The sequence below is a fragment of the Diadema antillarum genome, unplaced genomic scaffold (assembly GCF_040938485.1).
Source record: "Diadema antillarum isolate AM-2024a unplaced genomic scaffold, OU_Dant_1.0 seq00000847_RagTag, whole genome shotgun sequence".
Classification (NCBI taxonomy): Eukaryota; Metazoa; Echinodermata; class Echinoidea; order Diadematoida; family Diadematidae; genus Diadema; species Diadema antillarum.
The window spans coordinates 1,831,622-1,859,178 of NW_027271721.1; the positions used below are offsets into that span (position 1 = coordinate 1,831,622).

General features: G+C 41.2%; 1 protein-coding gene across 1 annotated transcript; it reads left to right on the forward strand.

Moving 5' to 3' along the window:
* The first annotated feature begins 10,798 nt into the window (after positions 1 to 10,798).
* LOC139740357 (uncharacterized) lies at positions 10,799 to 27,101 on the forward strand. Its single transcript, XM_071650951.1, has 3 exons — positions 10,799 to 10,841; positions 18,805 to 21,611; positions 24,365 to 27,101. The coding sequence occupies exons 2-3, from the start codon at positions 18,846 to 18,848 to the stop codon at positions 26,948 to 26,950; spliced, it is 5,352 nt and encodes a 1,783-aa protein (XP_071507052.1). The 5' UTR covers positions 10,799 to 10,841; positions 18,805 to 18,845; the 3' UTR covers positions 26,951 to 27,101.
* The last annotated feature ends 456 nt before the right edge of the window (positions 27,102 to 27,557 follow it).

The window sequence follows — 27,557 nt, forward strand, 5'->3', positions numbered from 1 at the left end:
CGGTCTATTAATGTTCTACTTTGAGTCTACATGCGAGTTTCATGATAAACCAACCATATCCGGGAAGGGCTCTTGAGGGTCTAATAGGCACAGACAGAGAGGAAGTGGGGTCCATTCAAAGAAAATGATCGATTCTTCAATAGAATCTCTTGAGTCATTGACAGTTTCATCCTGTTGTGATCAGGGAGCTAGCTAGAGATGTGGGGGGGGGGATGTGACGAAAGATTTATGATGCGGCCCTAAAGCCGCCGTCTTTCTGAGCAATCTGAATTGCTTGTTAGTACATGCGTTTTGCTTGTTTATTCATTAAGTGAATGAATTCATGTAATGATAACATATGGGACCTATGTGCAAACAAACAAACAAAAAACAACAACACCAAGCAAACAAAAAAACAAACAAACAAACGATCAAAATATCAAACATGTCCCGAAAATGAGTGCATAAGCAAATCACAGCTCTCTTCAGTGTGTAAAGTGTTCGAGGAATTTAATCGGAAAAGTGATAATTTTTCATTACTTTTCCGATTAATTCCGACAAAATAAAATCAAACCGATATGGCATATATTCGAGTATAATTTGTCTTTATTATAAAATGATCTGTGAGATTAGTGGCCGGACATACAGTAGTCTATTGATTATGATTTTCTTTTGTTTCATCAATCTTTGTGTGTTATGACGTGTGTGCATGTGTATGTGTGTATATATGTGTGTGTGTGTGTGTTTGTGTGTGTGTACGTTCGTGCGTGTGTGAGTGTGTCTGTATAATAGGCCCTATATAATATTCGCGCATCCCCGTGTCTATGCACGCATCGCTCAGTCTTCCATAATATGGCGAAAAGTGTATTGGATCGACAGTACCATTACAAAGACGTATAATAAAAAGGGTTTTTATACACTCGTATCATTATCTTCCCTAGAGAGTGGCGGGCTGTTGGTCAACATGCAAATAGATAGAAACTATTAAATTGTCTTCCTAACTTGTGAGGCAGATGCAATTTGACATATATTTTAGCGGCAACATCAATGGTTTGTGGAAAGTGTTGTGACTTTTGTATCTTGCCTATAACGATAAAGGAGGCTATAGTAATATAGCTGGGGCCCGTTGCATAAAATAATCCAAGAATGGTAACTTCCATGGAATTCTTGATTTTGATTGGCTGCTGAGTATTGTTGCCATGGTACCATGGGATGGCAAAGTTACCATGATTGTAACTTTTTTATGCAACGGGCCCCTGGTAACATACCTGGTTGAGGGCATTAAAGTTATACAGAACTTATTTGGCCATCTATACTCCATTCTGGATGCGGTAACTATAACAGACCAATGTTTGTTTGTTTGTTTGTTTGTTTTTTGTGCTTTGGGGTTTATTGAGAAAATGGGAATGACGTTTACTGCTCAGGATTATATTTGTCCCTTTTTGTCTTCCATACTTTCTCCAAGTAAGATTTGACAGCTGAGTGGTGTGCTGTTTACCATATAATCCGGGAGATTATTCCATTCAGCGATATAATGCAATGTGAAAAAACATTAACTTGAACGCTTTCGAGTTTTACGTCTGTTCGATTTGGTCACTTTGTATACTGTTCTGTTGTCTGTTCTCAAGTTTAAAAAAAATGCCTTGTCGAATATCTTTCAATCGGTTCATAATCTTGGATTTTTGGATCACGGATCTGCTCGATGTCGGTGGTAACTTATAGGAAGGTAATTTTAGTTCTGCTAGTACTTCCGGATTGAGATTCCAGAGGTTCGACTTGGTTGCTCATCTTTGCACCTTCTCGATCTCCCGTGTAAAGATTCTTTTCAACGTATCTAAGGGTGCCATATCTGGGAGCAATATTCCAGTGATACATGATATAATGAATAGTTTATGTTATATTTACAACAACTATTATTACCTATACGAAGTAGTTTTGCGAGGCAATTGCAGTTGGTATTTTGCAGGGTCGTGGAGTTCAGCAGGCGACATTATCACGAGCATCCGGGGGTTTACATACAGTGGACTCCTGTTATAACGAAGTCCTCGGGACCGCCAGTTTTCTTTCGTTATGTCGGAATTTCGTTATAACCGAACAAATAAGCAATAGAAATACATAGAGTGGATGACATTGCAGCCCAAATTTTTACTTCGTTATAACCGGAATTTCGTTATAACCGTGTTCGTTATAACTGGAGTGCATGCACTGTAAACATCCTGGTCTCGCCACCAATTACTTTACATGTAAACATTCCGGTCGACCACAAAGTGAAGACATTCAAGGACGTCGCTGCGTGTCGGTTACACGCACCGCATAAGAACGCCGATAAATCAACTCATACAAGGTCCACCACTTCCAGCAGTACTACACGTCAAACAATGACTATACACCATTTGTGCTCAATGACTGCACAGTGACAATCAGTTATTACAACTCTCCAAATTGAAACAGAAGCAAAAATAAAGTGTAAAAACGTTCAGATGTTTGAAGTTCGCCTGTTACAACTACATGAATATGTAGCTTGGAAGTTGGAGTTGAATGGTATACATTGGTGAACAATTTTCAATTATTCGGCATGTTGGTGATGATCTACAGGTTGTCAAATGTGGCTTGATCTATATCATAGTGTATAGCCGTATTCCATATTTTCCTAATTTACCTAGGGGATAGGTAATAATTATGATATTGACTGGCCTTGAGGGAGATACCAGATAAATATTGCCCGCACTGAAAGAATATTTTCTGGTATCTCCCTCGAGGCCAGTCAATGTTATATAAATGTCACGACGTTACCTTCATCCAAATAAAATGTGTAATGGGTTCGATCGATGAAAATATTTTAAATTCACCTATAAACATTTCTCAATGTTCATTATAATTCTCTCTTACTAATTCTTGTTCTCAGTCAAATTCTCGCTCGAATCTGATTTCTAATGCTTATGAACCACTGGTGTTTAATAGCAACATGCATGCATGCATATTTAATGCTGTAGCGCAATAAAAAGTGATTGAATGAGATACAAAAAACAGACTTGTTCAATTAATATTAAATGTCTCATTGAGATTCCACAACTTGTGTTTTAATCGCATTGACAGTCGATTGTCCACTGGATTATGATTTGTGTGTTTGCGTGTGTGTGTGCATAGTGCGCTGTGTATGTGGCTGCCTCTGTGTGTTGTGTGCGTGTGCCATGTCCACGTGAAAGTACTAGTACGTCTTCCCAGAGATGAACCAAAATATAAACTTCTTTGATGGTCTTCCCAACCCTATTATTCACCTTCTCCATTTCAATCACCACCAACGTACACCTCAGTATAGTGGCGGATCCAGAGGGGAGCGCATCGGGCGCGTCCCTCTTTATGTTTTTGTTACAACAAAAGAAATAAAAAGGACGCCGCATGCGCCCCTCTTTTAATTTGGTAAAGGGGCCTCCCCTTCGAGGAATTCCTGGATCCGCCCCTGCCTCCGGTCATCCTAGCCAATGCCCTATATGAATAGCCAAGTTTTGCCTCGGAAATTTGCCCAGAACACATTTCAAATTGACTGGAGGCATGTTTATTGGCATTCATGGAATCTGAAGGACAAGTTCACCTTCATAAACATAAGGATTGAGAGAATGCAACAATATTAGTAAAACACATCAGTAAAAGTTTGAGGAAAATTGGACAATCGATGCAAAGTTATGAATTTTTAAAAATTTTGTGTTGGAACCGCTGGATGAGGAGACTACTACAGCTTGTGAGTCATATGCGTACAACATTATAAAGAAAATGTAAAGAAAATTCAACATATTTTCACTCTTTTCGCATAATAAAAGAGCACTTGACTTGCCTCTTTCTAAAGGCAGGGGGAATAATATTACCCATAACATTTGTCGATAACGAGTCGGGGGAATGTGTACTTTTTTCAAAAGATGAAATTTTGTGAAATTCTCTTTATATTTTCCTTATATTGTTGTACGCATGTGACATCTAAGTTATTCACACATTGCAGTAGTCTTCTCATCCAGCGGTTACTGCACAAAAACTTCAAAAATTCATAACTTTTGAACGGATTGTCCGATTTTCCTCAAACTTTCAATGATGTGTTCTACTAATATTGCTACATTCTCTCAATTCTTATGTTTATGAAGGTGAACTTGTCCTTTAAATTTGAGGCCTATTATATATCATACTAATTACTAAGTTGGATTGCCATATACAGATGTGATGTCGAAAAGTGGACCGAAAAATGATTATAGTAGGCCTATGCCCTTAATTCACCAACGTTATAATTCATATTGTTTATTGTGACATATCATTTATTCCTCATAAAGGTGCACTTCCTTATGTTAGGTGACAAAACAGTGGGTGTTGACCGAGGAAAAGCGAAACAAGTCGAAAGAGATAGAGAGAGAGAGAGGGGGGGGGGGGGAGAGATAAGAGAGGAGGAGAGTGCATATAAACAATGTTAAAGGGGATGGCTAGTAACTGATCAGTGGGAATGCTGGTGGATGATTGGTCCAATCCTTGTGGGATTCATTTAAAAGTAGGCCTACATAATGTATCTAATGTTGTGTGAAAATCATTTGCTTCAGAATGGTCTCATATTCAAGTAATGTGCAGTTTAACGTTTCCAGGTTAGCATGCCTGTACAGTGACGGGGCATTAAACTGCACATTACTTGAATATGAGACCCTAAAGCAAATAATTTTCACACAATAGATATATATTGTACTTTTAAATGCATCCCACAAAAATAGGAACAGTCATCCCCAGGCATTCCCACTGATTCCCACTGATCAGTTACTAGCCATCCCCTTTAAGTTGAGTCGCTATAGGCCTGCTACCTAAAGGCAAATTTCTCCATTGTCATCATGACCGATATAGACCGGGGGCCCAGAAGATTTATTCAGCTGAAAAGGGTCACACTTTTTGATGGTCTCATCGTATAAGGATGTGTCCAAGGGTCAATAAAATGAATTGCTGGCAAGTCACATCCTGTACCGTTAGCCTAGGGACCACAAAAAGGGACCCCGAAAAATGGATTTATTCAGCCGAAGGGGGTCACGGACAAAAGTTGGTGGATATTGTTCCTTTGGGTGTACTTATCATGAAAACAGCAATGCCAGCTATTTCATCCTGTACGGAGCCCCAGACAGTAGCCCCAAAGAGCCCCACAAATATGGTGTTATTCAGCTGAAAAGGGTCACGGCTAATTTCTTTTGCAATGGAAGTAGTTCCCATCAGAGATATCCAAAACACCAATGCCAGCTATTTTATCCTGTACGGGGCCCTAGACAGTAGCCCCAAAGGGCCCCACCCCCCATAGGCCTACGTACAAACACACACAAACATTGATTTTATTCAGTTGAAAAGAGTCACGGCTAATTTCTTTTGCAATTGAAGTAGTTCCCATCAGAGATATTCAAAACACCAATACCAGCTACTTTATCCTGTACGGGGCCCCAGACAGTAGCCCCAAAGTGCCCCACCCCCATAGGCCATACGTACAAACACACACAAACATTGATTTCATTCGTGCAGCTGAGAAGAGTCACGGCTAATTTCATTTGCAATGGAAGGAGTACCCATCAGAGATGTCAAAAACACCGAAGTCAGCTATGTTATCCAGTACGGGGCCCCGGACAGTAGCCCCAAAGGAGCTCCCCCCCCCCCCCCCAACACACACATACATTAGTTTCATTCAGCTGAAAAGAGTCACGGCTAATTTCTTTTTGCAATGGAAGTAGTACCCATCAGAGATATCCAAAATACCAAAGCCAGCTATTTTTATCCTGCACGGGGCCCCAGTCAGTAGCCCCAAATTGCTCCCTCCCCCCCCCCCCCCCCCCCCCACACACACACATTGATTTTATTCAGCTGAAAAGGGTCATGGCTACTTTCTTTTGCAATTGGAAGTAGTAGGCATACTCATCAGAGATATCCAAAACACTATAGCCAGTTATTTTATCCTGTACGGGGTCCCAGACAGTAGCCCCGAAGTGCACCCCCCAACACACACACACACACACACACACACACACACACACACACACACACACACACACACACACACATTAGTTTCATTCAGCCAAAATGGGTCACGGCAAATTTCTTTTGCAATGGAAGTATACCCATCAGAAAAATCCAAAGCACCAAAGCCAGTTATTTTATCCTGAACGGGGCCCCAGACAGTAGCCCCAAAGTGCCCCCCCCCCTCTCCACATACACACACATACACACACACACACACACACACACACACACACACACACATTAGTTTCATTCAGCTGAAAAGGGTCACGGCTAATTTCTTTTGCAATGGAAGTAGTACCCATCAGAGATATCCAAAATATACCAAAGCCAGTTATTTTATCCTGTATGGGGCCCCGCACAGTATAGTCCCAAACACGGGTAATTTCTTTTGCACTGGAAGAAGTACCTATCAGAGATATTCAACACACCAGGGCTAGTTATTTTATCCTGCACAGAGCCCCAGACAGTAGCTCCACAGTGTCCCATCCATTATACATGTACTGTGAATCAGCTGAAAATGGTCTTACAAATTCCTTTGTAACGTTAATATCAGGGCCTACTGAACAGAGATATCACAAACACTAAAGCAAGTCATCTTATCCTGTATACGGGGTCCCATAGGTTACAGTAGCAAAACACTCAAGAAATTTGCAAAGGAAGCATACTTCTGTATAGTGCACAACCAAGATGACCATATTACGAAAACCAGTCATTTCATCTTGTACTGGGCCCAGGTTACAGTAGACATAAAGTGCCCCTCTCTCACATAATTATTATGACATCATTTAGCCGAAAAGAGTCATAGTTGTTTTTCTTTTACAATCGAAGTAGGCCTTAGTTTACATCATAGATACCCAAAACATCAAAGCCAGTTAGGTTTTCCCAGCCAATTTCGCACTTTTGTTGGTTCATTTGATAGAAGGTTCGAATTCGTAAAATGGGTATTCAATTCGGATTATACCCTACGTTCATTCAAATTCGCCTTGACTTGCCGAAAAGGGTTTCAGTCATTAAATTTCGCGAAAGACAGTCAAATTCCAAACCTGTTCATTCAAATTCAAGTCATGCTATTTCTTTGTTTCAGATCATTTTAACATGTCTTTCTATGTGTGTTTTCGTTTCATCTATAAATTACTGTTATAAAGCAATAAAAGTATCATATTTCTTATCTAGTATAACTGGATTTGGTTGTTCTGTAACCAGACTGGTAACGCTCCTTCTCTTTCGTCATGTCATTATAGGCCTATACTTGAACCAGTAATGCAGATTAACTTCATTTTTTATAGTCATGACAGCACAATAGATACAGACGTACATCTCTAGAAGACATTATTACAAAAAAAAAAAAAAACATTTGAGGATCATAACCTTGACTTCTTGGAACTGTCCGACCGCTCGTAATAAAGCGCTCGTAACGGCCAGATAATTTGTGGCTTCTTACTTCTTTGGATTCAAAAAGCACGTTAAAAAAAATGGTGTCTTAAAAGTCTCTTAAACGAATACGAAAACATGAAACGCTATGATGCTTACAAAACAATAACTTTTATACGACGAAAGAAAATAAGGAAAGAGGCCAAGCATGAACATATCTGTTTAATTGACTGCAGAAAATGTTAAATTAGATGGCCAGAAATCAATTTGAATGAACGAGCGCAGCATGTAATCACGTGACTATATCATTATGAATTTATGAATGAACGGATAGTGGAATGGTACTTGTTTTATTCCTTATGGATTTCAGTTGAAAAAGTGTTATTTAGAATAAGGTTAGAGGTAATGTAAATGTTTCAAAATAAATTTGAATGAAGAGATTAATATGACATTGAACTACCATGTCATCTAGGCGAAATTTTTGCTAAATTTAATTCAACATTAAAGAATTCGATTAAAAGAGGTGCGATATTGGCCCGGATGCAGGGCCCTTGACAGATATAGCCCCAAGGTATTCCCACCCCATATGAATTAATTGTTTTTAGGTGAAAAGAGTCATGTATGCCTATTTTCCTTGGCAGTGGAATTAACAGCTGAGATACGTAAAACACAAACCCATCCAGTTAAGGGGCCCCCAGCCAGTAGCTGGAAAGTGCTCCCGTATTATTTTATTCTAAGTGAAAAGAATCACTGCTATAATTTCTTTTGCAATGGAAGTAGTACTCAAGGAGGTATCAAAAACACCGAAACCAGTTATATAGCTGTACGGGGCCCCACGGAGTGTTCCTAAAGTGTCCCCACATGAGTATTGTAATTCCACTATCAAGATCTGCATCCCGATCTATTCAATCTGTCAGATCGGGAGAGAGCGGCAAAAGTGTACGGGGACCGTGAGCATCGTAGCAGCAGCGTTTGGGTGATGGGGTTGGATCTGGCAATTTTACAGATCGGGAAGAAATTTTGAACTGGTTCAAAATTTCTTCCTCATCTCCCCATCAAGATTGACCTATTTTGAATCGGGAGAGAGCAGTGACAGTGTAAAGTTTTTATACCGCGGGATGAGCGTAACAATTCCAGGTTTTTCTGACCGTAGTAACAGCGGCACAAGAACGGGAAATACAGTCTAAACTATAGACACCGACGACATGGTCCCGCTGCTGCGCCGCTTTCTTGATCAAAGCACGACCTTCCCGCTTTAACGACGCTCTCACTAAGTTCTCTACTCTCGTATAAAATCAAGGCCTGTTCCTACGACGCTTCATTCCTGCTTCGATAACGCTGTTGGCCGCTTTAGCTACGCTGTTCCTACGCTTTCCCAGACTCAATATTATTATGCACGTCTTCCGCTCTCGCCGCTCTAAAATCGAACGTAGCCAATACGCTGGAAAATGTTTGCCAGAACAGCAAAACTGATGATGATGAGGAGGACGCGTTGTCGTTGTCGCGAAAATGAAGACGAAGGAGCGCATATTTAAGAAGAAGAGATGCAAACAATAAAGAGAATAAAGCAAAACACTTTGGAGCTACTGTACGGGACCCCGTGCAGGATAAAATATCTGACTTTGGTATTTTGATATCCGATGGATACTACTTCCATTGCAAAAGAAATTAGCCGTGACCCTTTTCGGCTGAATGAAACCAATATATATATGTGTGTGTGTGTAGGGGGCACTTTGGGGCTACTGTCTGGGGCCCCGTACAGGATAAAATAACTGGCTTTAGTGCTTTGGATATCTCTGATGAGTACTACTTCCGATTGCAAAAGAAAGTAGCCGTGACCCTTTTCAGCTGAATAAAATCAATGTGTGTGTGTGGGGGGGGGGGGAGGGGGAGGGGGTAAGGGGGCAATTTGGGGCTACTGTCTGGGGCTACTGTCTGGGGCCCCATGCAGGATAAAATAACTGGCTTTGGTATTTTGGATTTCTCTGATGGGTACTAATTCCATTGCAAAAGAAATTAGCCGTGACCCTTTTTCAGCTGAATGAAACTATTGTGTGAGTATGTGTGTTGGGGGAGGGGGGGCACTTTGGGGCTACTGTCTGGGGCCCCGTACAGGACAAAAAAAAAATAAACTGGCTTGGTGTTTTGTATGTCTCTGATGGGTACTTCCATTGCAAATGAAATTAGCCGTTACTCTTATCAGCTGAATAAAGTCAATGTGTATGTGTGTGTGTGTGTGTTTGTACGTAGGGCTTATGGGGGGTGGGGCACTTTGGGGCTACTGTCTGGGGCCCCGTGCAGGATAAAATAGCCGGCTTTGGTGTTTTGGATATCTCTGATTGGTACTCCTTCCATTGCAAAAGAAATTAGCCGTGACTTTTTTTAACTGAATAAAATCAATGTTTGTGTGTGTTTGTACGTAGGCCTATGGGGGGTGGGGCCCTTTGGGGCTACTGTCTAGGGCCCCGTACAGGATAAAATAGCTGGCATTGGTGTTTTGGATATCTCTGATGGGAACTCCTTCCATTGCAAAAGAAATTAGCCGTGACCCTTTTCAGCTGAATAACACCATATTTGTGGGGCCCTTTGGGGCTACTGTCTGGGGCCCCGTACAGGATAAAATGGCTGGCATTGCTGTTTTCATGATAAGTACACCCAAAGGAACAATATCCACCAACTTTTGTCCGTGACCCCCTTCGGCTGAATAAATCCATTTTTCGGGGTCCCTTTTTGTGGTCCCTAGGCTTACGGTACAGGATGTGACTTGCCAGCAATTCATTTTATTGACCCTTGGCCACATCCTTACATGATGAGACCATCAAAAAGTGTGACCCTTTTCAGCTGAATAAATGCTCTGGGCCCCCGGTCTAATATACCGGTAGATAAGATAGAATAGTAATTGCTATATTGCGCTATATCTGGTTACAAAATAATATGTTTACTGCCTTCTCCTAAGAATGATATTAAACAATAACAAAAAAAAAGGCATTTTAACGAATCTTATAGGGGTAAAATTAACTAAAACAAAATCCCTAAAACATATATACAACTGAATTTTAGATTGAAAATAGAACAGATGCAATGATCACTTTAATGTATTTTACGAGGAAAAAAATGAAACAGCAACTCTTCATTTTTTTTTTTTTTTGTACAATTTCAGTCAAAAAATCACAGACGTACAGTGGTCAACAAGTCAAGGGGCCGAAACCAGGGGTCGAAACCAACTTCTTTGTTCATGTATTTCTGTAATCAAGTATTGCTCCTTGAGAACCAATCGAGAATAACCGGTTGCGCTGCGCATCCCGCATCAGTTGTCAGTCAACCTGTTTTATCAAAGTACAAGCGACGAACACGTCACCTGCACCTAGGTGCGTGTGAGTGCAGCGCGCGCGAGCAACAAGAGAGCTGAGAGAGAAAGGTCAAAGGAGCATACATACACTCTTCAAGTAGCCGATAAACGTCAAGGAACAACGGTTTGTAGTTTTATTTGATATTTTTGTTTTATCATAATGATGATGCGACCTTCCCAAACATTTGTACTAAATTGTTGTATTACCTGAGCTTCGTTTAAACAATAGCTGGCGACAGCATCAAGCAGCACAGCATCATGCAGTAAGGGATGCGAGGGAATTTTGTTCAGTCCCACTCGTAGCATCCTGTGTGTAGACAGAAAAATCCATCTGTGCGGAGTTTGAATCGTCTAGAAAGATCTTTAACTGTTATATCGTATGTATATAGATCTAGATCTAGGCTATATGCCAATATATATATTAAATGTATGCTTTTGCAGCTCTCCTCCATAGAGGGGGTGAGGGGATTCCATGAAGCCAGACGTTAGTCTCCGCGGAACATATTCCACTGTGTAGACGACATTGACAGGCTATGTCAGTACACAGACCTCGACCTGCGAGCTGCGACGCTACCGTGCAGTGTGTAACCGCACCAGCCCAGCGACCCCAACCCATACCGAGTCGGGGCAGGGTCGCATTGCAGGTTGCAGCCCTATCTATGGGTAAATTACAGAATACCGGCAGCCAATCACGGAGAGCGCGAATCGCTCTGAAAAGAGCGTAATTACGCTTGCCGATAGCAACCATTAAAATATCAACCCGATTTGCGATACGGTCCGTGATTCGGTTGTCGACGATTGCATTTGTTTATGTGTGTTGTCTTTGCTCTGTGCGGTGAGAAGTGTGGTATTCATACGTTGTTTACCGGGGTTTCGGGGGTGTCCCCTGATAGCGATAATAATGTAGATGTAGTTCTAGATCCTGACGATGCTAGTCTAGCTAGACTAGCCGTTAAAATTTACCCGAATTTACGAGGTATGCTCACGTCTTTAGGAGTTGACGATAGTCCGTATCTGTGTAGACAACAGGAAAACTATATAGAAATTTAGGTGAGACTACAAAGCAATCACTTATCTAATTGCTGGTGCTAGCTTACGGTAGAGCTTTAATACGCACTGTGTGGGTGCGCTTGACAGCCCACCATGTTGACTCTATGCATGCACTACACATCATCCATACACAACAGCTTGTGCGTACTTGTGGCAGTGGTAGCGCGTATTGAGTCTGCATAACGCGCGCATGTTTACTAGTACAGTGCACAATACGTATGGCAGTTGAGCGCGCAATTGTCTCTGGACAAATCGCGTATACGCGCTGCCTTGCCAAACTAGTGTAGTGTGATTGATCATGACTGACTTGTGTCGAAAAGAGATGAAGGAAGGTGGATGTCAGCTGTGATGACGTCATCAAGTTTAAAGTAGTTCCGTCAAAATTGGCTCAATTTTCTTTATCAACGATTTACTCGAGTTATCTTGATTTAGAGCAGTTTTCCTCTGAAACCACTCAATTTTCATAAAAATTGTGTGGTCAACCTACTTTTTGACGGCCGTTCCGTTCCCGGGCTTTTGGGGGGCCCCAGACGACGGGAAAGATGAATTTCAGCCCTTCGGGCTAAAATTCATCTCTAAGGGAGAGCCTCCGGCGGCTCTTATACGCACTAATATATATGCTAATTTAACCGGTATTCTGTAATTTCCCCCTATCTATATATGACTATTGATGTACCACCTGATATGGCTCAGTATTTTGGTGGCCAGTAACTGCAACCAGCCCCAACGCGCAGTGTTGGGGCTGCGCATTGTAGCAGACAGGATCATGACAGATGCAGTATAGCGGCTAAAAATCAATATGAAATCGAAAAAATTCTGTAATATGAAGACTTACAGGTGAAGTTGTAATGTTGACGATAGACTGCGTTCAACTTTTGGTTCTGCTAATAGTCCCTTTCTGTTCGAATTGACGAGTTAATGCGACTCGGTCGAGAGAAACTTGGGAGAACGACATCTTACACAGTCAATGGATTTGAAATTTGTGCGCATGCGCTGGCCGTCAATTCAGTGTAGCTTTATGGCAAGGCCTTCTTACCGTTGGCAAACCCTCTCACTGTATATTGCGTCGCTTTCTGGGTGAGTAAAAAAGAAGCGATCCCAGCCGTGCGGACCTTGTCAGAAGGCTAAAAGCATTGCGACTCCGCCAGCTCATGAATATTCACGAGTAGGTCCTTACAAGGAGGAGCGACTCAATATTTTGAGAAACACGTAGGATGAAAGCTGGGCATAACGAAGAAGGGGAAGAAAATGATAAAAAAAAAAGAAACAACTTATTGTCATCAAGGAATAATGAAAATGAAAATGAATAAATGGATGGAAGTTAATGATTCAAACACTGGAAAAAAAGATAGAAAAAGAAATTTTAAAAAGGGAGGGGAACACACACACACGATTTTTAATTGTGTTCACCATGACCTGCTCTTGTTCTCTTTTGAATTTCATTTCAAACTCCCTCTCCACCTCCTGATCCTGCATACCTGTTGCAATATCCATGTTGAATTGTATGTGGATTATTTGCCTTGCGATAAACGAGACCGTAGTACAATGTACTACGTGTATAAGGGTTTCATTCATTTGCCATTCAACGCGCAGCTAGACTGTTTGATGTCACTGCACTTTACTCAACTTCTGTGGGGTGACGTCACTTATGCATATCTATACGCACGTGTGCAGTGTGCTGCGTACTGATTTCGAAAATGGTGGATGGGACGGGGAGCTAGGAGATGGACCTGTAAAAAAAAAACTTTTTTTCAAGATCATTGGACCAGTGTGAACAAGAACAAGTGAACGAATGGTAGGAATTAGATAAGAAACTTATGTATAGTATAAAAGTAAGCTTTTTTCTAGTGATATTCGTAACTTACGGAGCCGCGAAAATCTGTGCAGACTGTGAATGTTTTTCAAGCTTACCGATATAGCACTTTATAAAATGGGTTCAAGAATGTAGCCAATTGGAAGCGCTGAAATGAGTCATGTGTGCGTGCATTATTTTCTTACTAACATGCACAGCCGTGCAAAAAAGCTTAAAGTCACTGACGTCACAATGTTTACACTAGCAGTGCACACTCGATCAGTTGTTACAAGTGCGTCGCGCTCTACTATACGCGCTGTCAATCCTGTAAACAACGTCTAGTTCGGGCTGCCAGCCGGCCTTTCTTGTGCATAACATGTGCCGTATACCGCGTACGTCTACTCTTATACGTACAGTACTTATATGTGCAGGATTTCCGAGTGCGACGTGCCGTGCGTAAATGTTTGGGACGAACAACTTCGGACATCTTGACTTTTGAGCGAGTGCTACATGTAGCTGACTGGTATTGACCCACAAAGGTACATGAAAAATGCTGTTAGTTTTCGACCCATTTTATAAATCAAATAATACACAGGTTTGAGTTCATGACGTTAGTGGAGATGTAGGGTATTTACAATTGTGAAACATGCACTCGGCTTCGCCTCGTGCATGTTGCACTACATTGTAAATACCCGAGAGTGCGCTACATCTCCACTAACGCACTCTCACCTGTGTATTATTTGTATACTATTGACTCAGGATGCTCCCACAGTATAACTGTGTACAAGAAGCGTCCCGGGGTTAGGTGGCCAGAGACCAAGATACAGGGTTTTACACTGAAATTCATAGCTATAGAGTAACTGCGGCAGTATGCGGCCGTGCAGCCGTTCGCGGCAGGTACAACATACTCGGTAATATACCGCTAAACACAGCATTGCACTGTTACATGCACACTGCACATATACTAACACACTACCAATCAACAAAAACCAACCGATAAAATGGGCACAATCTCTGACAAAAGTGAAATTTTCTCACCTAAATGACAACATATCGCATCCAAAAAAAAATTTCGGTACTTCTTAACATAACAGTTAAGAAACAATGGTCCAAGAAATTGGATTTTTTGTCATTTTCCAGATGTTTATGGATTTTGAAAACATATCCTCTCGTAAAATATAATTTTCGCGAGCCGATTTTTGTTCAGAAAGTGGATGTAACCGTCGAAACAAATTAGAAAAACACGAGAAAGACATCAACAACACTGCCAGAATTGCGATCCTGTTTGCAGCCAGTGCATGTGCGCCCGCTATTTTCACGTGCTTTCGCAATGTTCGCGAGACATGTGAAGGCGTTCAGCTAAAGATCGCGGAGCACGCGTGTATTGCATAGGGATTGTACATCGTGCCGCAAGCAGAGCTACTACGGCGCATATCGCCCTTATCGGCGAAAATTGTGCCGGGTTTTGCCCTGGTAAATCATGAAAACTGCGTTTGTCAATGGTAAACAATTTTCATGAAAACAATTGCGTCAATGAATAATCTTGTCAATGAATATGATTTATGAAATTGTTGAAAATAATTTGCCTGATTTGTTTACAAGGTAGAAAAACCCTTAACAATGCTTAAACTGCCGCAAACAGGATATTTTACTCTACTGTTACTGTTAGATAAGATAAATTTACTTACATTTAATGATAATGTGTTACAATCAGAGGTGCGGAAAACGATTTACAATATGATCTGTGTTAAGAGCTCAGTGAAGTTTTATTCCTTCCGCACTTCGTATTGTACTACTGCAGTACAACTTACAGTTAGAACAGCCTTGCTGTCAATTGTGTTTGGATAAAACATAGTACATATTAGGAAAGACTTCCTTTTGAGACAGCCACCCCAATCACACTAGTACTATTTTACTAAATAAGTGCAGATCTGTACAACTCTAAACTAGCCTGACCTTGCTTGCGATACGCACAGATGCACGCACTCACTTTTGGGTGGCTGTCTCAAAAGGAACTCTTGCCACATATTATAATACACAATGTATGCGTGTGGAAAAAAAAAGCCTGGACGGCTAGCTGAGAACTGAAATGAATATTTATTCGCACATGCGCAGATCTTTTTTTTGGGGTTTTTTTGTGATATGTTCAAAATGGCGAACCGCAGATCCTGGAGATGGTCTCAAAGATGATGATGATTAATCTTGTTTTCAGAGGTAATGGTGAGGGATTCATAGTCCCCTATAATATTCAACATTGTACGCATGTGACATCATACACTGTAGTAGTCTTCTCATCCAGCAGTGTCTGCACAGACACTTAAAAAATTCATAACTTTTGAACGGATTGTCCGATTTTCCTCAAACTTTCACTGATGTGTTCTGCTAATATTGCTACATTTCTCTCAGTCCTTATGTATATGAAGGTGTACTTGTCCTTTAACCTGTGTGTAGAATACTGAATAGTAACTTACGCTTTTATACATAGTACTTAGTCAACGTACACCGACCAGAGGCAGTGTCGTGCGTGACATGTCAGTGGTAGGCGCTTGTGTACAGCGTTTAATACGCGACACTGGCACGGCACTAGTACAGTAGCAGAGTCTAGACTAGACATCTAGACATAGGCTGAAGGTACACTGCGACCAGTGACAGTGACAGTGTAGTGTACCACTACCAGTACCAGCCCGTTGCGAACACCCAGCCCGAACGCTAAGGCCGAAGCGTTCCCTACCCTGTTAAAAAGTAGGGCAGTGAAAAGTGGTACTGCAACATGGCTGCACACTAACTAACCCATTTTTTGCTTCTGGTCCGACCTGTCTTTTCAGACCAGCAGTAGGTACCCAGTTTTTTCCATTTTGTACTGTCCATTCCTGGAAAAGTTACTGGTCCCACAGTAAATTTTACTGGTTCGGACCGTTGGACCGTTGCCAGTGTGCAGTGCTGGAACCTTGTAAAAGTTGATATTTTTGCACCAGTAATTTTTCACGCATGGCTGGTGGGCTGGGTAAGATGAATCGTGAATGTTTTACTGGTAATTCCAATCAAGTCATTCATTGAATAAGACATGATTATCAGATTAGATATGACATGCAAAAATATTTATATTTTTATTTTCCTGTTGGTTTCTGGTTGCACGAAGTGTGCAAAAGTTTCCACACCATGAAAATTTCCACTTCTGCTGTATTCCAATATGGGGGGGGGGGGGGGGGGGGGGGCTATACCAGGTGTCCCAAAAAAAGCGGAACAATGGATTTCCAGTACCTTGCGTTCTAAAAGTGATATATTTTTTGACATCATTAGAAAGAGCATCTTCCGCAGAAGACAATGATACCAAAATCATTAAATTTGGTTCAGTACTTTTTATTCAAAACACCAATTTCTGTAAATGCAGTCATTTTCAAATTTCGCCGGATTTTTGTGACTTAAGAGATAATAATTTGAGCGCGACACGCGATCCATACGATGAATATTGTGTAAGCTCGGTGATCCATGTCAACAAAAGATACAGCTTTCACATTGGGCACGGGTCAGGAAAAAACAGTGTGTGTGTCTGTGTGTCTGTGTGTGTGTGTGCTCATCCAATGTGAAAGCTGTAGCTTTTGTTGACATGGATCAACGAGCTTACACAATTCACCGTATGGAACTCGTGTTGCATCCAAATTATTATCTCATAAGTCGCAAAAATCTGGCGAAATTTCAGAATAACTGCATTTACAGAAGTTGGCGTAGAATTGAAAAATAATGAACCAAATTTAATGATTTTGGTATCATTGTCTTCTGCAGAAGATGCTCTTTCTAATAATGTCAAAAAATAAATCACTTATAGAGCGCAAGGTACTGAAAATCCACAGTTCCGCTTGTTTTTGGACACCCGGTACATGTATAGGAGGTCTTTTCTTTCAAGTGATTGTACTTCAAATAATCCCAAGCCAGTCATTTGTTCCTTCAATTTTAATCAGAATGTTTGTAGTGTGACTAACTTTTTAGCAGTACAATCAAATAGATTTATAATTTGCATTGTATTATCAGGCAGTATTCTGTTTCATAGCATTATAAAATCTGCTGCTCCATTTCACCAAAATAATTGATATTTGTACAGTGTGCTGCTTCCACTAGTCTTTGTCCATAGTTCAAGTTAGAAAATGTACAATATGTAAGATGTAGATGTCAGTTTTACTGGTCAGTCATACACAACTGTACATGTGCCTTCTTCTATTTCCATGTGGAATAAACTGCTCCAGCTTGAATCACATTAAAGCCAGAGAATACTTTCCTGAGGCTGTAAATCACATTAGCAGTTTTCTCGTTCACATGGTAAATATGCTGCATATGCTAAGAGACATGATGATACCACTTGTTAAATAGACTATGCATGCTAATATTTTCAATTCTATTGTCATAGTTATGATTTACTGCTGTTCAAACTGGTACATCCTACATGCAACTTATGTATCAGTGCATTTTATTTAAATTTTACATTGACCAAAGTTTCAGGCATTTTGGCAGTACAGTTCTGGTATGAATTTCAAGTGTGATCACATTTTATAGACAGTAAGCTGAAGAGTTCCTGCTAAATTTCCAAGTCATGCCAGTGGGAAACAGTTTAAGTAATATTCAGGTCTTATGTGTACATTATAGAAGTTAAAGTTGGCAAAGGTAATTTGTCAGGTTGTATAATGTTGAGCCTAGAGGAGTATTTGTGTGCTTCCCGCCATGAGCAAAGAGCAGTCAACATTTAGTGCAAAGTTCAACATTCCCTTTCAGGTAAACTGTATTCTGTTCAGGTAACAAAATCATCTCTTCTGATTTCGGCTGCCCTGTGATACATGTACATTGTAAAGACATTGGTAGATTTGAGAAAGTAGTAAACTTTCTAGTACCCCAGTGTTCAGCATACAGCTGTAAGTATACTACAACTGTATGTATCTGACATTTTTGTCTCCCTGGCAGTATTGATGCATCTGACAGATGTAGTGATATATAATTTGTCCGATCAAGGAGCCAAAATTTTACATGTGTTGATATTCATGATCACTGTTTCAAACATATCTTGTATATCCATCATTGATTTGTCTCAGAGCATCCGCTTAACATGAACATTACCAAGTTGTAAAATACACTATGCGATTAGAGAAGAAAGAAATAACAGTTACATGAACAACATTAATCTTTTGTATTGAATATCAGTGTCTTTTGCAGTGACATTTGGGTACAGTGCATTTTATTTTATTTTTTACTCTTGCAGTCACTGCAGCCCACCAAGTTTTGCATCCATGTCCACCAGCCATGGACTCGCCAACTCCTTTCCGGAGATCACAGAGGACTAATCGAAGGCTCCCTGCAAGGTTCCTTGATGACTCCATAGAAGTCTCCACATCTTCTCCAAGGAAGCCCCAGCCATTATCTCTGGTTACAGTAACTCCAGGTAAAGCACCAGCTTGCAAATCACAAGGTCCCCTCCAGTCTTGCCAAGTAGTCAGTAGGTCGCCTGCTAAAGTGATTAAGTCTGCCCGCAAAGTACAAAGCAAGACTGATATTGCGGCATGGCGTTGCTCACCTGTAGTCAAGGACAAACAAGCAGCACCAAAAAAATCACAACAATCCCTGGAGTGCAATACATGTGGACATGCCTTCACAAGAGCAGGCAGCCTCAGAAGGCACCTGCTGTCTGCTTCCTGCATAGCGAAATCAGGGGAGAGTGACCTGGAAGAAGATAGTAAAGAACATGCAGAAGATGACAGAATGTGGGCACCTAATAAGAAGCCAAGAAAAGTATGTAAGATATGTGGCAAAAGTTTTGTTGACAAGTACACCTTAAATGTACATAAGCGATTGCACACTGGAGAGCGTCCATATCAGTGTACCCTATGTGAAAAGAACTTCACCCAGAGGAGTGCCCTGCAGTTTCACCTTGACACACATGCTGGAGAGAAGCATGAGTGTTCAATATGTGGATACAAGTTCACTCAGGCCAGGAGCCTCAAGCGGCATATGCTCTTCCACACTGGAGATAAAGTGATGAAGCGAAAAATGGTTAACAGAAACTACAAGAAGATTCGTGTCCTTGCAGCTGATGGGGACAAAGAAAATGGCAGTGGTGATGGGAAAGAAAGGGTATATGTTGAGGTGTATGAGTGTCACTACTGTAAAAAGCAATTCAAGCGAGTCTCTGAGCTGACTGTTCATGTGCGCATCCACACTAATGAGCGCCCGTTCCAGTGTGACATATGTGAGAAGAGCTTTAAGCAGCTCAGCCACCTCCACGGGCACAAGGCAACTCATTTTGAGTCGCAGACTTTTGTTTGTGAAGATTGCGGGAAGCAGTTCACAATGGCCAAAAGCCTTCGCAGACACCAGGCATTGAAGATTTGTGCTAGCGAGGATTCAGAAGCTGCAGGAATTAGAAAGAGAGGGCGGCCCAGGAATCCTGAGAAGAAAGAGCAAGTGGGTAACAGTGAAAGTTATACAGAAAAGAGTGATTTTCTAGGACTCGATGAAACTATGGATGAGGGTGGTGAGCGACAAGCATTAAGAAAACTGGAACACGATGGTAATCAAAGGGAAGCAGATATTGGATCTGGTGAAGTCAATGCTTCTCTTCATTGTGGAAAAAAGATTATAGAGAAAAGTGATCTCATTCAGCATATTTGCAAGCACTCAGAAAATCCTTCTTTCAGTTGCAGCAAATGTGGTAAGAGATTTAGACTGGCAAGTTATTTGAAAGAACACATGAAGACTCACTCAACAGAAAAGCCTTATGCTTGTGACAACTGCAACAAGAAATTCAAAACTCAAAGATGCTTGCAAAACCATGCAGGGAGAAACTCCTGTACAGGGGTAAGACCTTATGTGTGTCAAACATGTGGAAAAACATTTATGTATCAGCGATTTTTGACAACCCACAGGTGTCTCAACACACCAGTGAAAATGTTTTCATGCGGAGATTGTGGTAAGATGTACGAGCGCAAGGATCGTTTGATAGAACATTTGCGTGTGCACACAGGGGAGAGGCCTTTTGCATGTGAGTTGTGTGGTAAAACCTTTGCCAAGATTGCAAATTACAGGCTACATCAGCGTGTTCACACTGGAGAAAAGAAATACAAGTGTAAACACTGTGGTAAGAAATTTGCTCACAACAGTACACTCAAATATCATGAAGGTACCCATTCAGAAAGAAAGACATTGCAGTGTGATGAATGTGAAAAGCAGTTTGTTCGGTCAAAGGCATTAGTAGCCCACAAGCAGAATGTGCATGGTGCTGAAGGGGCTGCTAGCAAGACATCATACTTATGTGCCAACTGTGGCAAGGTTTATCACCACCTGAAGAGGCTTATGAGGCACTTTTGTGAAGTTAATGGTGTAAAACGCTTCCCATGCAATTTGTGTGACAAGCAGTTTGATAGAGCAAAGCAGCTGGAAATTCACATGAGAGTTCACACTGGTGAAAAACCCTATGAGTGCGACAAATGCGGCAAGAGTTTCTCGCAGTCTGGTGGCTTAAAAGATCACATGCTTTCCCACACGAGAGAAAAGAAATTCAAGTGTGACCTCTGTGATGTGAAGTTCCTACGCATGAAGAGTCTTCGAAAGCACAAACTCATCATTCATCATGGCATTGAGCCTCACATATGTGGGCAGTGCGGTGCAACCTTCAAGTACTACAAAGCCCTCAAAAAGCATGAGCTAGTCCATGGCACCGTTGACCCTGAACAGAAGGTCCTGACAGACATTCTTGAGGACATCGAGCAGGCAATAAACGAAGCCTCTGAGGAAGCAGAAACGGGTGACTCTGCCATAACAGAAGCTGTGAATGGCATAGCCCCTCAGGATCAGGTGGCAGAGGTGGTGATTCATGAGGACCCCGGCATGGAAGTCATCATTGGACACGATGAAGAGGGCAACATTCTCCATGTCATCCAGAACCCTCACCAGGAGGAACTCGATCAGAGTGTACAAGCGATCCACATCCAAAGGCAGATTGAGGAACAGGGTGATGATGAAATGGTCATGGCTGTTGTTGCAGCAGTGGATCATCATGAAGAAGTTGTATCTGCTTCATGATTTTAAGGGGGCCACCAGCAAATTTGTGCAAAGACATTTTTAATAGTCGGGTACAGTGGACTCACATTATAAAGAAGTCCTTCGGACCGGCAATTTTCGTTCGTTATATCAAAATTTTGTTTTAACTGAATAAATAAACAATAGAAATACATAAAGTGGATAATGTTGCGGCCTGATATTTTACTTCATTGTAACCAGAATTTTGTTGTAACTGTGTTTGTTATAACAGGAGTACATTGTACACTGTACACTAGTGCCTAATGTGTACACATTTTTGCCACCATGAAACAGTGGCGTACAATGTATCATCAGGAAGTACAATGTAGGAAGATCTCCTTTTTACTTTTCTTTTCAAAGTACTGTGTAGCTGGAAACTTGTAAATTTTGAACTTTATGAAGTTGTACAATTCAAGATTTTGCCAAAGTCACAAATGTCACTGTTATACAAGTGCATGCCTATTATAACAAACACAGCTATAACAAAATTATAGATACAACTGAGTAAAATTCAAGTCCCAAAACTATCATCTATACAGTACATCCTATCATACTTTATTTGCTTGACTATAATGAAATTTTGATATACTGAAGGAAAACTGCCATTACCGACAACTTCATTATGACGGGACTTGCCTGTAGTGTGAGCATATCATATTTCAGGTCATGAAAAAAAAAAAAAACAGGCAAATTTTCTAGAAGGTTTTCTGCTACTGGATACTACTGTTGAGATGTTTATGCACCGTAACAACTTTGCATACAATGCATGATATTCAGCTACAAAGAGACTTTCATATGCACTGAGGGTCTACACAGCTTATTAACCTGTTCCTTATGGGAACCTGGTACTAGTATACCAGGTTCCCAAAATGTTGACAAGAGTGTCTGCATTCATGGACTAAATTTATGTTTATTTGTATTATGCTGACCAGAAAAGTGACTTTGATCAAAAGATAAGAGTTTCTTCTTTCAATATCTGTTCTTTTTCTGTACCATACCATGTGTATTTTTATCTAATTTACCTTTTTCCAACATAGTGGTGCACTTGTTTTGCTATAAAACTCGTATGAAGTCGCACACACAGCCATCAAGGCTGAGCTCACTAGTTAGTAAGCCCATCAGCACATACTCTGTGCATACCTAACGTCCGCTGGATATTTTGCTTTGTTTGATGGCACATGCCTTTCACCATGGAAAGGGGATAAGTATACCACTTGACTGCCTTCACACAGGGGGATTCTCTGTCGATGGGCATACAGAAACTCGTTTGTGGGCAATAATGGCTGTCTGAGACTTGCGGGTGGAACGGGTTTATAACTAAAGTCATTCAATTTTTCTTTTGAATCAGAAGCATTTTTTAGAAGTGAAAAAAAAAAAGGAAAGGAAAAAAGATCTGAATGAGAGAGAGTCTGTAAAGCTTGGAATGATGATTAATACTCTGGTACTTGCAGATAATTACCATTAGATTTAAGATTACAGTCTGGATTTTACAAGTTGAAAACAGTTTACGTGATTGTAAGGTACTGATCTACCAGAAATTCATTGATGAGTGAAATTGTGTGGAAGGTTTACTGAAAAATTATGCACACTATCCTAGTGTCTGCAGTTTTGATACAAATTCCAAGGCTAGCTAAAGGAGCTTGATACATACACTGGTATTTAAATATTTTGTGCATCAATACTCCAATGCATAGCCACAGTCCGTGATCTAAAAACAAATTTGGGTATGTCTCTGACATGATCAGATGTACTAAAGTTGTAATGGCCTTCATCAATCCATGTGTAAGAAGGAAATATATTTGTTAAAACATTAATTTTAAACTTTTTTATGTTTTTAAGGGTATCACTTTCCTATGGTTGATTTGTTTGATACTAATTTACGTCCATGGCGTACCTAACTTGGTTCTGCATATCAATAAGTGCAACATCATTTATGATCGTAATTTATCCAATGAAATTACATCAAACAAGGAGAATTATCTCCTTGGTGATTATGATACATTGCAGTTTTAAAGATGTGTACTTCTTCCCATTCATGCATTGTAAGTTTGATAACACATCCTGCTAATGTAGTTTTTACTTTGTTTCTTTGTGTAATATACAGTAATGTACAGTGTATGTTCACTCATAGGTTGATTATGTTTGGGTGAGGTACATTGTATGTTACATGTACATTGTGGCTTGATGCATTTTGCGAGTGAACAAACAGCACTTGGCACAGTTCAGAAGTCTTTACGAATGGATGACAATGTCATATTCCTGCATAATTTGAGGGACAATCAATCTTAACTTGGGATGTGACAATAAACGATAGGGTTTTGCATGTTTCATATTTGAAATCAAAAAGAAAATTTGAAATTAGTAGCAGAACTGCATCTTTTAATCTTTACAAATCAATTAGGTGCATATACGATGTCTACATCCCTCTCTTGTGCAACTGAACTCACAAAACTTTGTTGGAGGGCCTTTTTTTTTTCATATGTCAAAACTTCTGAGGAATGAAGTGATTCAATGTAAGAAAAGAAAGAACAAAATGCCAGTATGATTCATTGTGACGTCATGGCACATATAACAGTATGTCCTGACGGAATACGAGCCATATCATGATAAAAACTGTTCACATACACAGCAGTCACATGGTATTTGCACTGTCTGCTTCCTTTCTGTCCAGCGCCACGCATATGGAGGTCAGCATGAACATCTCCAAGTGATTAGGACATGTTAGAGGACTCGCGAGCCAAATACAGGTAGTAGGGATAGACCTCAAAATGGAGGGTAACGGCAACGCCAGCCTGAAGCAGCCTCGACGCAGGATGAATCGTAGGAGAGTTCAGGTCGTGCCTGGCGATGCGGATGCCATGCTGGAGTGTGAGAAATGTGGCAAGAAATTTGTGACTCGTGGAGGGCTCAGTGTGCATGTCTGCAGTAGGAGAAACAGTTTAAAGAAGCAGGTCCGAGGAGATGGAGATGGTCAGAGAACTGGTGGGGTAGAAGGTGCAGACGTAAGGGATGGTACTGGTAGTGATGACTGTGATCTGGGTTACCAGGAGCCGAATGCAACGCAGAAAGATCAGTTGAAAAAAGCAGGAAGATCGAGGGAGAAAGCAAGGTGTGATATTTGTCAGGAAACCTTTGTAAACCATCAGGTTTTGCTGGTACATCAACGGAGGCACACAGGAGAGCGACCGTACGTGTGCACTTTGTGTGAGCGCAGATTCACTCAGCACAGTGCTCTGGTTGGACACATGAACACCCATGCCAATGAACAACATGAATGCAAGGAGTGTGGAAAGACTTTCACTCAGCTCAGGAGCTTAAAGCGACATGCAAAATTTCATACAGGTGAGAAGGAGATGAAGAAAGGCACGTTAATACAGTTTCGTGAGCGCCTTGTCAAAGTTCCTGTAGATGCTTCTGGGAAAGGCGAGATACTAGAGCCTCTAATTTCGAGAGGTGTTCCCTACCAAGACATGTATCAATGTGAGTTTTGTGACAAACGTTTCAAGACAGGAAGTCAGTACGTGGTACACAGACGTATTCACACTGATGAACGCCCTTTTGAGTGCAAAACATGTGGCCGTAGGTTCCGCCAGAGAATCACGTTAATAGATCATGAAACAACCCATCGCAGTGACAAACCTCACGAGTGTGAAAGATGTGGGTCCAAGTTTAAGCAGGCACGCATTCTTCGTAAGCACAAAAATTCTAAAATCTGCGATAAGCGCACTAGAATCAAAGAGCAAAATCATGAGTTTTCCCAAATGGATGTTGAGTCCAAGTCTAATGTCAAGCTGCTCCCTGAAACAGAAGTTGAAGAGGTAACACAATGTGAGGAAGATGAGGTTCATGTTTCACCTAGGGAAGACAAATCAGCTACACTGTCAGAATCAGCAAAACCTGAGGCTGAAAGTCAACCAGAAATGCATAAAAATGCAGACAGTGAATGTCGTGAAACTTTCATATGTGAGCAGTGTGGGAAAATTTTCCACAAAAAGAAAAATCTTTACCAGCATATCAAAACACATACAAACAAGAAACCGTACATCTGCAGTCAATGCAACAAGGGTTTCAGATTAAAGTCAACACTGCGTGAACACATGGAAACACACACAGTGGGCAGGCCACATGCGTGCCAGAATTGTCAGAAGCAGTTCAAAACCAAGCGTTGTCTTCAGAACCACATTGGGCGGAACATTTGCACCCAGATCCGACCCTACACCTGTGAGGTCTGCAACAAGTCATTCATGTATGCCAGGTACCTGGAGAGACACCAATGTTTGCGATCGGCACCAAAAGAATTCAAATGCACACACTGCGAGAGGATATTTACGCGGCGTCACTTATTGGTTGAACACATCCGCACACACACTGGAGAGAAGCCTCTGCAATGCAGCGATTGCAACAAAACATTTGCCAAGAAAGACCTTCTCAGGCGCCATCGTCTCATCCACAGTGCCGACAAGAAGTTTAAGTGCAAGTTATGTGGGAAGAAGTTTCCTCTGAGGGCTTCTCTTCAAACGCACATGGTGGTCCATACGAGTGAAAGGAACTTTGTGTGCAAAATATGCCACAAGGCATTCAAACAGGCAAGTTCACTTCGAACCCACAGCAAGAAGCACAATCCCAGCAAGCAGTCCGAGTCGAAGCCAGCAGCATTTCTCTGCGCTCATTGCGGCAAGATGTTTCGGCATTTCCGACGGATGCTGAAGCATTACTGCGTGGCACACGGTGGGAAGCGCATCAAGTGTCAGGTGTGCGAGAAGATGTTTGACAAGAAGCAGCAGCTGGAGGTCCACATGCGCATCCACACAGGGGACCGCCCCTACCAGTGTGGGGAGTGTGGGAAGCGCTTCACCCAGTCTGGCAGTCTAAAAAACCACCTTGTCAGCCATACGGGTGAAAAGTTGCACCAGTGTGACATCTGTGACGCCAGGTTCTCCCGCATGACCAGCGTGCGTAGGCACAAACTCATAATACATGCCGGTGTGGAGCCTTTCATGTGCAACGTGTGTGGCTTGACCTTCAAGTATCAGAAAGCATTGAAGAAGCACACTTGCTTGGCAGATAACGAAATAAAGGAAGCTGTCCTTGTAGAGCCTGGTGTGGTAAAGATTCAGGACATGGCCAATATGCCAGAGGTAGATGTGTGCGAGTCTGACTTGGAGCAGCAGGAACTGGACAAGATTCTAGGCAATATCAAGAGGGCTATGACGGGGGCAGGCATCGAGATCAAGGATAACGTCCAGTATCAGATTGTTGTCGGTGACAATTCTGGGGAACTCGTCGTCAGTATGGGTGGGGATACCTCACAGTCACCGGACCAGATTTCCTGAATACACTAATACTTCATTTTGATTCAACACAACCAGTGTGTATGGTGTGACTGCTCATCTCACAGAATTCTTTTGCTTATTGATACCTACAATTTTTTACCCCACCACACCAAAGCCTCGCTCACCATTAGTTAGCCACTGCTACAGGAAATGTGTTAAATAGATTTAAAAAAAGAAGAAAAAGACTGAATCTGTAAGTAGCATGCTTTCTCTCACCTAAGATATGTAATAACAGTTCTTCCACAATTATTATGCAGCAATTTGGAATTTGCCAGAGCTAAAAGACTTCTGAATTTGTGACTGGAGTGCTTGTTGTTGCTAAAGTTTGGTTGAGGTTTTTTTTTTTCATTAATATCATTACCAGTGTAACGACGTCTCATGGTCCTCATATTTTAAGGACATATCAATTTCGTCAGAAGTACACATTATGATCAATTAGGTCTCTTCTAACCTGGAGACACTTTAATCACTGTACTTGTGCATAGCATTGTTTTTCAATGTGTGGTATGTAATGTACAATGTACTCTTTTTGCCATGTTTTGTCTTTCTCTCCATATCATTCCGTTGTGAAAGTACTGCCACCGTGTACTGTATACACCATATATAT

Coding starts and splice junctions, on each gene's coding strand:
- LOC139740357 (XM_071650951.1), top strand. CDS start 18,846: ATGGACTCGCCAACTCCTTTCCGGAGATCACAGAGGACTAATCGAAGG. Junction 21,612..24,364: donor ATCATGAAGAAGTTGTATCT/GCTTCATGATTT, acceptor AGCCAAATACAG/GTAGTAGGGATAGACCTCAA.